This window comes from Rhineura floridana, chromosome 1, assembly GCF_030035675.1.
Source record: "Rhineura floridana isolate rRhiFlo1 chromosome 1, rRhiFlo1.hap2, whole genome shotgun sequence".
In the NCBI taxonomy this organism is placed as follows: domain Eukaryota; kingdom Metazoa; phylum Chordata; class Lepidosauria; order Squamata; family Rhineuridae; genus Rhineura; species Rhineura floridana.
This window is the reverse complement of record NC_084480.1, coordinates 44795830-44810039: the sequence shown is the minus strand read 5'-3', so window position 1 is coordinate 44810039 and position 14210 is coordinate 44795830. Positions and strand designations below refer to the sequence as shown.

General features: G+C 42.0%; 1 protein-coding gene across 1 annotated transcript in view; it reads left to right on the top strand.

Moving 5' to 3' along the window:
* Positions 1-14210, top strand: part of THBS4 (thrombospondin 4) — a 73399-nt gene that overhangs the window by 34549 nt on the left and 24640 nt on the right. Inside the window, exons 5-9 of the mRNA XM_061619766.1 lie at positions 1408-1502; positions 2433-2484; positions 3713-3885; positions 10981-11118; positions 13262-13339. Coding sequence (XP_061475750.1) covers positions 1408-1502; positions 2433-2484; positions 3713-3885; positions 10981-11118; positions 13262-13339 — 536 coding nt within the window. The remainder of the gene's footprint in view (positions 1-1407; positions 1503-2432; positions 2485-3712; positions 3886-10980; positions 11119-13261; positions 13340-14210) is intronic.

Sequence of the window (14210 nt, the reverse complement as noted above, 5' to 3'; positions counted from 1 at the left end):
TGGTGCGGACCAGAGAGAGGGCCTTTTCGATTGTGGCCCCCACCCTCTGGAATTCTCTGCCATATGAACTTCGTCATGCCCCCTCCCTAGTAGGTTTTTGCAAAGGATTAAAAACTTGGTTGTTTCGGCGAGCCTACGGGACTCCTGGGTAATCTGGCAGACCCTGATGTGGGGGGGTTGATTGATCAGAGATGTTATTTTGTATTCATATTTTGTATTTTAATTCTCATTTTATGTACGTCGCCTAGAGTGGCCGTTGGTTCGGCCAGATAGGCGGCTTAAAATAAAATTTTATTTTTTATTTATTATTATTATAAGAAATCAGAAGAAGGCTAGGACTGGGTAGGGCAGCTGTGAGAATACTAGAAAAGGTCCTCAAATGCAAAGATGTATCACTGAACACTAAAGTCAGGATCATTCAGACCATGGTATTGCCGATCTCTATGTATGGATATGAAAGCGGGATGGTGAAAAAAGTGGATAAGAGAAAAATCAACTCATTTGAAATGTGGTGTTGGAGGACAACTTTGCAGATACCATGGACTGCGAAAAAGACAAATAATTGGGTGTTAGAACAAATTAAACCAGAACTATCATTGAAGCTAAAATGATAAAAGTGAGGTTATCATACTTTGGACACATAATGAGAAGACATGATTCAGTAGAAAAGACAATAATGCTGGGAAAAACAGAAGGGAGTAGAAAAAGAGGAAGGCCAAACAAGAGATGGATTGATTCCATAAAGGAAGCCACAGACCTGACCTTACAAGATCTGAGCAGGGTGGTTCACAACAGATGCTCTTGGAGGTCACTGATTCATAGGGTCGCCATAAGTCGTAGTCGACTTGAAGGCACATAACAACAACAACATTGAAGAGTGGTATTGTCATTGATGGCTGGTGACATCATTTCCAGCTTTGCTGCCATCTCCATGTGCAAACATTATATCTTTAATGCTTGATCTGTGATGGTTCACTAACACCTTTAAGTGATCATTTGATACTGTGTTATTGGGTTGGTCCTGTAGGGCTGATCCATGCATGCCTCGATCAGCCCTTATGCTGCAACGCAGTGTTTAAACTACAAGACTAAGGCTTTAATCCTATGCACAGTTACTTGGGAGTAAGCCCCACTGGAACAGTGGGACTTATTTCTAAATAAACATGCATAAAATTGTGCTGCATTGTTTCATTGCTAATCATACTTACTTAGAAATGAATCCTGTTGAAACTAATGGGACCTCAGTAAACATGTTTGGAGTCAAATGGTAAATTTGTTGGCCTAGATTCTAGATTAACAGGATAGGGTTAACTTACATGAAACACTGTGAAGACTGGATGTGTTAATATTGCTAGATTTATGAACTTCTGCATTACACATTTTTGTGTTTTCATTTTATTATTGTAGGTGTCTCTACAGATGACTTTAATAGGCAATTATTAGGTCACATGATGCAAATGAATCAAATTCTAAGTGATGTGAAAGATCTTCTCAGACAACAGGTATAGTACACATTTTTATGTAATACATACTTTGCTGATCACTAGTCAAATGGGTATCTTTTTAATTCTGCAGAAAATTAACCTACACTGAAGTGTCTGAGCTCTTTGCTTCACATTACAAAATGTATAACCAGTTCTAGAGAGAGAACTGATTGTTTTTAGATATGCATGTCATAGTTCATTCCTGAATCACACCATTGGCCTCCATGGACTAAATTCCGGGAAAGAATATGGCTCAGAACATGGTGATACTTGACTTTATAAAGATATTTATGACTGGTGAGGGCCTGATCCTGCACAATTTTCCAGACTTGGCAAAATTACGGAGCCCCTCCGGTGCTAATTTTATGACATGTGACAGCAATAAAATGAGGCAAGATTGAGGTCAGGCGTTTTTTATTAAATGTATATCCTGCCCTTCCTCCCAGAAGGCATGTGCCTACAGTTCACTCCAAATTATCTCAGAAAAATTTAACCACCTGATCACCACCTAGTCAGTGTCTAGTTCCAAATGCTTTGCTTGTATATGACATAAACTAGTTTTGGCCAATTTTAACATTTGGGAGTTCAGCGATTAATTTAAGCACAGAATGTAGGTGGTAATTCTTTCAGCAAAGGTTTAAAGCCCAAATCAAAGTTCAAGCACAGCATTAATATTTCTGATTGATGTGCAGTGGCTTTTAAGCTGAGGCAAATGCTATGTGCTTTAAGTAGTTCTGCTGAAGAAAACAGAAGGCTAAATATGAAATTATGACTGTTTACATGGAGTAGACTTGTCGCGTGGTCCAATATGGACAATTACACCAATCTAATAGAGTATGGAAAAATCAGTACTGTTTGAAAAACCAGGTTGTACTATTGCTTCAATTGTATTCTCTGCAATTCAAGATAACAAGTCTGATGAATGTACTTATTTTATATACTTTAAAGGTTAAAGAAACAACATTTTTGAGGAATACAATAGCTGAATGCCAGGCATGTGGTGAGTGCTTTTGTATTTCATGATTTAAAATATGTTTTGATAAACCATATGATCAAACAGAGGAAGGCACGTTTCTTGTCCTTAGCCATGCTAACTATGCACATGTACTTGGGAATAAGGTTCACTGAATGTAAGTATACATGGAATTGGATAGCATAGTTTTAATTGATTGATTGACTGATTAAAACAATATACAGCCCAGTCCTATGCATGTTTACTCAGAAATAAGTGCCACAGTATTCAGCAGTGTTTACCCCGAGGTAAGTGTGCACAGAACTGCAGTCTAAATGAATGTCAAAATAAAGAGATGCTTAACAGCCTTCTGAACATACTGATTGTCTGAACACTGAATGGGAAATAACCCAGTTCTGGATAGTTTTGGGCATATTTTAATACACACATCAGCACAAACAACAAAATTGTGGCACCTTGAACATAAAAACTGATTATGGCACAAATGTTTGTGGAATTGATTTCATGGGAGCTTCTGCCATAGCAAATTTATTAGCCTTTAATACTGTTGCTTTGTTGCAAGAGGCTAACATGGTTCCCCTCTGCCAACTGGTCAGTACTAATCTCTTAAGCAAGAAGCAGATGAATTCTCAGAAGCCACAGCTAAATTGCCATGCAGAATTCAGAATCACACCTTTTAGATTCCCTATGCAGTTATTATTTTCTGCAGAAAATTGTACCCTGGGTTTTTGTGTATTGAGATGTGTAACACAAACACGTTTCCCCCTGCCCCACAATGACATGCAGGGCAGAGTGGTCTGCAGGGCTGGCATCAAAAGTCAGCATTGTTGGGCACCTGATATGGCCAACACCCCAGAAGGGCGAGCACCACTGACCCCTAGAGCCCTGTAGCCCTACTCTTCATCTTCCTTGCTGTTGCTACCTGTTTACCTGTCCTCTCCAAGCATAAGAGCAATGCCAAGAGCAAGGAGAAGGAGCACTTGCTTTGCCCTCTTCTTCTGAACAGCTGTAGGGGGCAAGTAAATGGGTAACTGAATCTGGAGCCAGTAATGGTGACTGGCAGTGGTGGTGAGTGGTTCCTGTGGCATGTGTAAGCAGCAAAATAGATACACATTGCATTCTTCACATGATTATCTCAGATGATCCAACATGAGGATTAATCCACTACATTGCTGGGTGCAATTTTTTAACATTTATCTCAAGTTTTACCAATCAGCAGGTGATCATTAAAAAAATGCTGTACTTAAAATCATAGGTTTGGGAGCCGAAAATTTTCCCACTCCACCCCCACAGCCCCCTAAGCCCAAATGCGAAGACAGCACTTGTTTCCGAGGGGTGCGATGCACTGACACGGCAGATGGATTTCAGTGCGGGCCTTGTCCTGAAGGCTTCACTGGAAATGGAGTTATATGCACAGATATTGATGAGGTAAAATGTTTAAAATAATTTATGCTCAGCCCAGTAAGAAAGCGCGGGGAGCATGTGAATTTTGGAGCTGCTTGAGAAATCTAGGAAGTCTCCTTGTTTGTCGACTGAAAGTAATCTGGTGCCCAGAGGACAGAGGCCCTGAGGGTGAAATTTGTAATATCCCCCAGGTATTGCATTAGAAAACAGGTGGGGAACCTGCAGGCCAGGTATCCCATCCAGCTCTTGGCCTGATTTAATGTAGCCTGTGGAGTTAATTGATTCATGTGCCTTTCTTTTCGGGTTCAGGTATCTGCATTGAAAGAGTAAGGTCACATCCACACCATACTTTTAAAACACTCTTCTACCACTTGAACAGTCATGGCTTCCCCCAAAGAATCCTGGGAACTGTAGTTTGTTAAGGATGCTGAGAGTTGTTAGGAAACCCCTCACAGAGCTACAGTTCCCAGCAACTTTTACAAGCTACAGTTCCTAGGATTCTTTGGAGGAAGCCATGAATGTTAAAGTGGTATAAGAGTGCTTTAAAAGTATGATGTGGATATGACCTGAGGCAGAGAGGTAAGGAGGGGGGAAAAAGCTGATAGAGAAGTGGAGAGAAAGGAGAGGAAAAAGCATCATATATACTGTAACTATGGGCTTTTCCGCACTTACCATTTATAGTGGTATGGTTACTGGTTTTCCTCAGATTTTTTGGCATGCTGCCACATGATGATGTCATGATTTCGTTAGTATTCTGGAATAATGTGCTGAAAACCCTGTTTCTTCTCCTACTGCAAAAAAATTCAACTTTTGTGAAAGATTTGGCATGGATTATCAGTATGTTCATGTGTGTGGCATGCTTACAAGCATCATCCCTTTTTCTGTGGGGAGAGAGTGTTGGTGGGCATGGTTTTGGAGACGTTTCGTGGCACTTCCCTCTGACAGGTGCAAGCTATCATTTTGCCAGCTCAGTTCAGAGGAGAAAGATGGCAGATAGTGATGGGAGCCATAGTGGCAGACACACAGAGTTCCTCTTGTTTAACCTCTTCTAATCTCTTATACCCCCATGAGAATAGAATTCCGGAATACTAGGCACTGTGGTGTGTGTGTATGATGTGTATGTCCTGTAAAAGGGCTATCCCCGTGTGCCTGCTCACAACTCTGACATATCCTGGCTGGAGAAACTTGAGGGTTCACAATAGTTTAGTTTAGTTTAGTTTAGTTTAGTTTAGTTTAATTTCATTTATAAACCGCCCATAACCAACGGCTCCCTGGGCGGTGTACAACATAAGATAATACAATAAATCAACAAAAATCACGAAATATAAAAATACAGATACATAATAACAATAATGTAATATTAAGATCACTAAACCATTAAAACATTAAAATACTTTAACATGAATTAAAATGCCTGGGAGAATAGAAAGGTTTTAGCCTGGCGCCGAAAGGATAACAACATAGGCGCCAGGCGTACCTCCTCGGGGAGACTATTCCACAATTCGGGGGCCACCACCGAAAAGGCCCTGGATCTTGTCACTACCCTCCGAGCTTCTCGATGAGTCGGTACTCGGAGGAGGGCCTTAGATGTCGAACGAAGTGCATGGGTAGGTTTGTAGCGGGAGAGGCGTTCCATCAGGTATTGCGGACCCGCACCGTGTAAGGCTTTATAGGTCAATACGAGCACCTTGAATCTAGCCCGGAAACAAATCAGCAACCAGTGCAAACGGGCCAGAACAGGTGTAATATGTGAGGACCGATTGGTCCTCGTCAACAGTCTGGCTGCTGCGTTTTGCACTAGCAGCAGCTTCCGAACCGTCTTCAAGGGCAGCCCCACGTAGAGTGCATTACAGTAGTCCAATCTAGAGGTCACCAGAGCATAAACAACTGAGGCGAGGTTGTCACTGCCCAGATAGGGGCGTAGTTGGACTACCAACCGAAGGTGGTAGAACGCATTCCGAGCCACCGAGGCTACCTGAGCCTCCAGTGACAAGGAAGGGTCGAAAAGAACCCCCAGACTACGAACCTGTTCCTTCAGGGGGAGTGTAACCCCATCCAGAATGGGATGACTACAGCCACAGCACTTTCCTCAGTTTGGGCACAACTCTCAGTAATGTGGAAAGGAAAATTCCACACCCACTCTCTTATAACACGAGCTAGAGGGAGCCCCAGCTGACAAAGCGTCAAGGCGAGTTAAGCAGCAGAGCGAGTTCGGCAGCAGGGCGAGGAGGCCAGGGCCCCCCACTCTGCCCGTCTGTTCCCTGACCTCAACTAAACCGCAGTCTCCAACCCATTGACGTAATAAACCTTAAACAAAACTATGCAGGTAAGAAGCCAGCAGGGGTGTGGGGGCTTTCCAGTGTTTTGCACCGCCTGCAGCATGTACGACTATCTGCCTGTTGGACAGAAGTCACAGGTATGCTCTCGGTGCAATGAGCTCCTGGCTCTCCGGGAACGACTTCATTTCCTTGAGGCCAAGGTGGCGGACCTGGAAAAGCTGAGAGAGGCAGAGATGTGTGTGGAGGAGGCCTTCAGGGACGTTATAGCTGTGTCCCACTCCAACGATGATAGCTCTCCTGCTATCATGGACAACGATGGTCTCGGGGAAGGAGAGCATCCAGCTGAGGAAGAGGGAAACGATCCCTTAGAAGGGACCCATTCCTTGGGGGATGAGCAGCTATCCTCTCGTGCCGAGGATATATCTCCAGGGGGTGGAGGGATCCTTGTAGTGGGTGATTCGATCATTAGGAACATAGACAGTGGGGTGTGTGATGGGTGTGTAGACCGCAAGGTGTTTTGCCTGCCTGGTGCGAAGGTTGCGGATATCGCCCGTCGTTTAGATAGTTTGGTAGACAGTGCTGGGAAGGAGTCAGTGGTCGTGGTGCACGTTGGCACCAACGACATGGGGAAATGCAGCCGTGAGGTCCTGGAAGCAAAATTTAGGTTGCTAGGTAGGATGCTGAAAGCCAGGACCTCCAAGGTGGCTTTCTCTGAAATGCTACCAGTTCCACGCGCAGGACCAGCCAGACAGGCCCAGCTTCGCAGTCTCAATGCGTGGATGAGACGATGGTGTCGGGTGGAAGGGTTCGGATTTGTTAGGCACTGGGGAACATTCTGGGACAAGCCGGGCCTGTACAAAAGGGACGGGCTCCACTTGAACCAGAATGGAACCAGACTGCTGGCACTTAAAATTAAAAAGGTAGCAGAGCAGCTTTTAAACTGACTGAGGGGGGAAACCCGACAGGAGCTGAGAAAGGTCCGGTTCAGAATAAACCTCCCCCCTGGGATAAAAACCAAAGAAATGATGAAATTTTAAAAGGGGTAGGCCTAGAAGTAGGCATTGTGAGAGCAGGGGCACAGGATATAAATTCAGAAGAGCAAAATTACCACAGGCCTAACCACAAGTGCCAAAGACACTTGAAGAGAGACACTGCTTACAAGTGCCTGTACGCTAATGCTAGGAGCCTGCGAACCAAGATGGGAGAACTGGAGTGCTTGGTCTTAGAGAAGAGCATTGATATAGTGAGCATAACCGAGACCTGGTGGAATGGAGAAAACCAGTGGGATACGGTTATCCCTGGATATAAACTATATCGGAAGGACAGGGAAGGACATATTGGTGGTGGAGTCGCTCTATACGTGAAAGAAGGCATTGAATCCAGCAAGCTCGAAACCCCAAAAGAGGCAGACTCCTCCACAGAATCGTTGTGGGTGGTGATACCGTGCCCCAGGAGGGACTTAATACTGGGAACGATCTATCGTCCCCCTGATCAAAATGCTCAGGGAGACCTGGAGATGAGATATGAAATTGAGGAAGCATCCAAACTAGGAAATGTGGTAGTAATGGGTGACTTCAACTACCCGGACATAGACTGGCTGCAAATGTGTTCCAGTCATGACAAAGAAGCAAAGTTTCTAGATATTCTAAATGACTATTCCCTAGACCAGTTGGTCATGGAACCAACCAGAGGGACGGCAACCCTGGACTTAATCCTCAGTGGGGACCGGGACCTGGTGCGAGATGTAAGTGTTGTTGAACCGATTGGGAGCAGTGACCACAGTGCTATTAAATTAAACATACATGTAACTGGCCAATTGCCAAGAAAATCCAACACGGTCACATTTGACTTCAAAAGAGGAAACTTCACAAAAATGAGGGGATTGGTAAAAAGAAAGCTGAAAAACAAAGTCCAGAGGGTCACATCACTCGAAAATGCTTGGAAGTTGTTTAAAAACACTATATTAGAAGCTCAACTGGAGTGCATACCGCAGATCAGAAAAGGTACCGCCAGGGCCAAGAAGATGCCAGCATGGTTAACGAGCAAAGTCAAGGAAGCTCTTAGAGGCAAAAAGTCTTCCTTCAGAAAATGGAAGTCTTGTCCGAATGAAGAAAATAAAAAAGAACACAAACTCTGGCAAAAGAAATGCAAGAAGACAATAAGGGATGCTAAAAAAGAATTTGAGGAGCACATTGCTAAGAACATAAAAACCAACAACAAAAAATTCTATAAATACATTCAAAGCAGGAGACCATCTAGGGAGACAATTGGACCCTTGGATGATAAGGGAGTCAAAGGTGTCCTAAAGAACGATAAGGAGATTGCAGAGAAGCTAAATAAATTCTTTGCATCTGTCTTCACAGTGGAAGATATAGGGCAGATCCCTGAACCTGAACTAACATTTGCAGGAAGGGATTCTGAGGAACTAAGACAAATAGTGGTAACGAGAGAGGAAGTTCTAAGCTTAATGGACAATATAAAAACTGACAAATCACCGGGCCCGGATGGCATCCACCCGAGAGTTCTCAAAGAACTCAAATGTGAAATTGCTGATCTGCTAACTAAAATATGTAACTTGTCCCTTGGGTCCTCCTCCGTGCCTGAGGACTGGAAAGTGGCAAATGTAACGCCAATCTTCAAAAAGGGATCCAGAGGGGATCCCGGAAATTACAGGCCAGTTAGCTTAACTTCTGTCCCTGGAAAAGTGGTAGAAAGTATTATTAAAGCTAGATTAACTAAGCACATAGAAGAACAAGCCTTGCTGAAGCAGAGCCAGCATGGCTTCTGCAACGGAAAGTCCTGTCTCAGTAACCTATTAGAATTCTTTGAGAGTGTCAACAAGCATATAGATAGAGGTGATCCAGTGGACATAGTGTACTTAGACTTTCAAAAAGCATTTGACAAGGTACCTCACCAAAGGCTTCTGAGGAAGCTTAGCAGTCATGGAATAAGAGGAGAGGTCCTCTTGTGGATAAGGAATTGGTTAAGAAGCAGAAAGCAGAGAGTAGGAATAAACGGACAGTTCTCCCAATGGAGGGCTGTAGAAAGTGGAGTCCCTCAAGGATCGGTATTGGGACCTGTACTTTTCAACTTGTTCATTAATGACCTAGAATTAGGAGTGAGCAGTGAAGTGGCCAAGTTTGCTGACGACACTAAATTGTTCAGGGTTGTTAAAACAAAAAGGGATTGCGAAGAGCTCCAAAAAGACCTCTCCAAACTGAGTGAATGGGCAGAAAAATGGCAAATGCAATTCAATATAAACAAGTGTAAAATTATGCATATTGGAGCAAAAAATCTGAATTTCACATATACGCTCATGGGGTCTGAACTGGCGGTGACCGACCAGGAGAGAGACCTCGGGGTTGTAGTGGACAGCACGATGAAAATGTCGACCCAGTGTGCGGCAGCTGTGAAAAAGGCAAATTCCATGCTAGCAATAATTAGGAAAGGTATTGAAAATAAAACAGCTGATATCATAATGCCGTTGTATAAATCTATGGTGCGGCCGCATTTGGAATACTGTGTACAGTTCTGGTCGCCTCATCTCAAAAAGGATATTCTAGAGTTGGAAAAGGTTCAGAAGAGGGCAACCAGAATGATCAAGGGGATGGAGCGACTCCCTTACGAGGAAAGGTTGCAGCATTTGGGGCTTTTTAGTTTAGAGAAAAGGCGGGTTAGAGGAGACATGATAGAAGTGTATAAAATTATGCATGGCATTGAGAAAGTGGATAGAGAAAAGTTCTTCTCCCTCTCTCATAATACTAGAACTCGTGGACATTCAAAGAAGCTGAATGTTGGAAGATTCAGGACAGACAAAAGGAAGTACTTCTTTACTCAGCGCATAGTTAAACTATGGAATTTGCTCCCACAAGATGCAGTAATGGCCACCAGCTTGGATGGCTTTAAAAGAAGATTAGACAAATTCATGGAGGACAGGGCTATCAATGGCTACTAGCCATGATGGCTGTGCTCTGCCACCCTAGTCAGAGGCAGCATGCTTCTGAAAACCAGTTGCTGGAAGCCTCAGGAGGGGAGAGTGTTCTTGCACTCGGGTCCTGCTTGCGGGCTTCCCCCAGGCACCTGGTTGGCCACTGTGAGAACAGGATGCTGGACTAGATGGGCCACTGGCCTGATCCAGCAGGCTCTTCTTATGTTCTTATGTTCTTAACAGCAATATTATTATTAGCTTTATTATTAAATGTATATCCTGCGCTTCCTCCCAGAAGGAGCCCAAGGCAACAACCAAAAAACACTAAAAGCACTCTAAAACAGCACTAAAACAAATGACTTTAAAACATATTAAAAACAAAACAGCTATAAAAACATTTTTAAAAGTTAAAAGAAACAGCTTTAAAAACATCTTGAAAAGCAGTTCCAAGCACAGACACAGACTGGGATAAGGTGTCTACTTAAAAGGCTTGTTGAAAGAGGAAGGTCTTCAGTAGGTGCCGAAAAAATAACAGAGATGGTGCCTAATATTTAAGGGGAGGGAATTCCAAAGTGTCGGTGCCACAACATGTCACCAAAGGTACAGACAATCAGGTACAAATTCACTCTTGAAAACGTTGTATCAAATAGCAACTATCCCTATAAATAGTAAGTATGGAAAGGCCCTATTACTGCCCTTCCTGTAATGGTATAACCTTGGTCCTACCCACTGCCAGTTCTGACCCATGCCCTCATCACCCTTCAGGGGAATGTGGCCCCAAGAGAAAAAAGGCTGCCCACTGTATTGTAAAAAGTAGTTTATGCTTCTAATCAGTGTCCAAATGGGCTCTTCTTTGCTGGCTGATGCTGTACAATTTGTACTTAATTCTGACACGGATGGTTTGACTTTTAGTGCCGATATCATCCATGCTTCCCAGGGGTGAGATGTGTGAACACAGCTCCAGGTTTCAGATGTGAGGCCTGCCCACCAGGATACAAAGGGCAAATTATTCAAGGAGTGGGAATCAACTCTGCCAAAGATAACAAACAGGTGTGTGATCTCACTGCAATCCATCAAAAGCAAGTAAAAGTCTGGTACTCTATGTTTTTGGGTGGATTACACAGCTGAATGTATTTTTCTTCTTAAAGAGCTTAACAGATGTCTGCAAAAATGTCTACATTGTTTCTGAATATTAAAGACTGTATTAATAGGTTTGTTTGTTTGGCAGTGATGTGGGGTTTCCAGAAAAAAGTCATATGCAAATTAGGGTAATTTGCACAGGGAATTTTTCAGTCTATATCAAAACTTTTTTTGATGCTGTGTAGAGTGATCTTATTTATCATGCCTGTTTTACTTGTATTTAGTAAACAAAGCTCAGAACATTGAAACTGCCAAGCTTGCCTAATACTGTATTTGCAGTTGGCATCCATTCATTGTTACTAATGAACTTACAAAATAGAATATTTTCCATGGGAAAATAAAGCACTGAAAAAAATCTGTTTAAATTAACACCCAATCTATCTCATAGCTTCAAAGTGTTTTATAACATTTTAGGAGCATTTATTCTTGATATGTTTCTGTCCTTTTTCCCTTTTTAAAAAACGTATGTTTAAAACATTAAGTTCAAACCATTAAAAAAAAGTCAGTATACTGCTTATCTTGTGCTTATTCTTTCCCTTTTCCTTTTGGGTATGGGATAAACCAGGAATGAGAGGGGGAAAGGTCCGTTTAAAGAAACCATATCCATCTATATGCAGGCAAAAACATTTGATTATGTTTTTCCTGGCTCGTGTATTGTACAAAATCATACCAACTCAAAATAAATGTAATTCTTTTACTTCAACCTCTAGAGACTCTCAGTTTTTGTGTTAGTTTGTCTAACAATGCTTCATTCCAGACCAGCTTATACCAATATTCTATGTTAGCACCAGATAGGTCCTTCCAAAAACATGCCACTGTGAAACAAGCTGTGTGTAGTAAGCAGTATACTGAAAATTGTAAATGAACATATCCCAGCTTTAAAAGTTGAATTTCATAAATGCGCTGTAACACCAACTAATGTGAGTTTATTTTAAATTATTTTTGAGTATTTAAGTTTGTTAATGTTGTATGATTTATATATGACATTTTGATGATACTTCATTATGTTTAATAATGTTATAAAATGAATAAAGATTGATAAAAAAATAAAATGCAACAAAAACATGCCATCTCCATGGCAACTCACACATAAATCAATCTTTTCAAAACAACAAGCTTTCACAAAAATGGTGATTATAAAGTACACAATTTTCAAATCAATACTAGAGTTAAGCTCACCAAAAAATATCTCTCCATAGTATAGTAGGGGTTGTTGGAGGCTGATAAAAGGTGTTGCTTCTGAAAAATGGAAACCATATAGTGTAAAACTTGTCATGTTTGACTGCACCTTTCATTACTCTACTGTGATGAGTCAAGTATGTCTGAGAGAGCTACTTCCCACACTTTGCCTCACCACCGTTTCTTCAGTCTGTTCTGATGCCATTCTTCCTACTAGCTCTCTTCAACCTCCAGATAATTTTTTTTAAAAAAACCTAGAAATTCTAACTTAATGTCTTACCATCTTCACCACGCAGAAGCACCTGTTTTTCCAAATATAGTAAATACTTCCCCATGATTCAGGAGCTAGTGTAGTGTTATTTTGAGTGCTGTGTGAATGGAATTGAGTCATCATTATGGACACTTGTTTGAATATTGTTGTGTTTGCAGTTAGTGGCAAGAGACACAGCTTTCCTGTTTCACTTTTTTTATATATACGTATTTCTGGTTAAATAACCACAAATGTAAATGATCACAAGTTTTTCAGTACTACAGAGTCTGAGTTGCTGTACCTCTCCAGCAATAAGAGTACTCATCTAGCCTTCCAAACACATACTACAGTGTAAATTTTCCTCCTGCAGTTGTGGATACCACTGTATGAAAAATGGAATGTACAAATTGGAGACTTCATATCTGGCACAGATATGAACCCGGGTCTCTGTTGTACTAGCTCAGCAGCTACAGCAGGGACTAATAGATCTACCTACTGCTGTGGAAAGATCAAATGACCTTTTACTGTGCTTGTTTGATACATTTTTAAAGACTTAAGCTAGTCATTTTATACCTGGATAGCTGACTCATTGTAATTAACTTGTTTTTGTTTCAATTGTGTTAGATCTGCTCGGACATAGATGAATGTCAGAACAGTGGAAATGGAGGTTGTGTCCGCAATTCCCAGTGTATAAACACTGTGGTAAGCTCATGGTTATTTCAGATTGTTTGAATCTCATCTATGTTTCATTACTTGTCCCCAAAACAGCAGACTTAATGAAGTGCCTTTTGCAACCACAAGAGACTCCAAGTGGGCCATGAAATTCCCTTCTCCCCAGAGAATTTCCTCCTTCTCAACCACAGTTATAGGGATATTAAAGGTTCAGAAGATCCTCTTCATTGCATCTGAACCAGTACATTGTATTACTCTTGTAATTCTTTGTCATCTATAAATATACCTTCTAAGTAAATGAAGCATGTGCTTGAACCTGTCTTTCACAGTGTTGATGGACACTTCGAAAAACAAGCAAGCATGGAGTAAGTAAGCATGCAAGTGGTGATCAGGTACTCTTCATGCACTCTGGCATTTTTGTACTTGGATATCCACATCTGAATCTCAGACCTCTCAAGAGAAGCAACTTTGAGTTAATCAGAAGTGCAAGTGTATCCAGCTGTGTTCTCCTATTAATGGAAGGTTCTTTGATCCCCAAAAGGTCCTATGATTGGAAAAGGGAGACAGGCAATTGTCACAAATCTCCCCCCACTCAACCTCTCATGATGTTCAGGGGAGGGGTGTCCACCAGCCTTCTGGAGCTATGCGTTCCACTGGATGAAAGAACTTTTTGTGAAAAGAAGGCCACCGTTAGATATAACAGTGCAGGTTCACCTCTCCTACATGGCTTAAGGCAGGCCTTCACAGCTGGTGACCCACCAAATCGAATGTGGCCAGCTAACTGCATATTGTGACTTAATATGCATTTGACAACATGTCTGTTTTGGGAGCGACAAATATGGGGCTGAGGTTGTCCGCATATGATTATCATACACGGCTGGTTGCTGAGTTTGGATTAGTT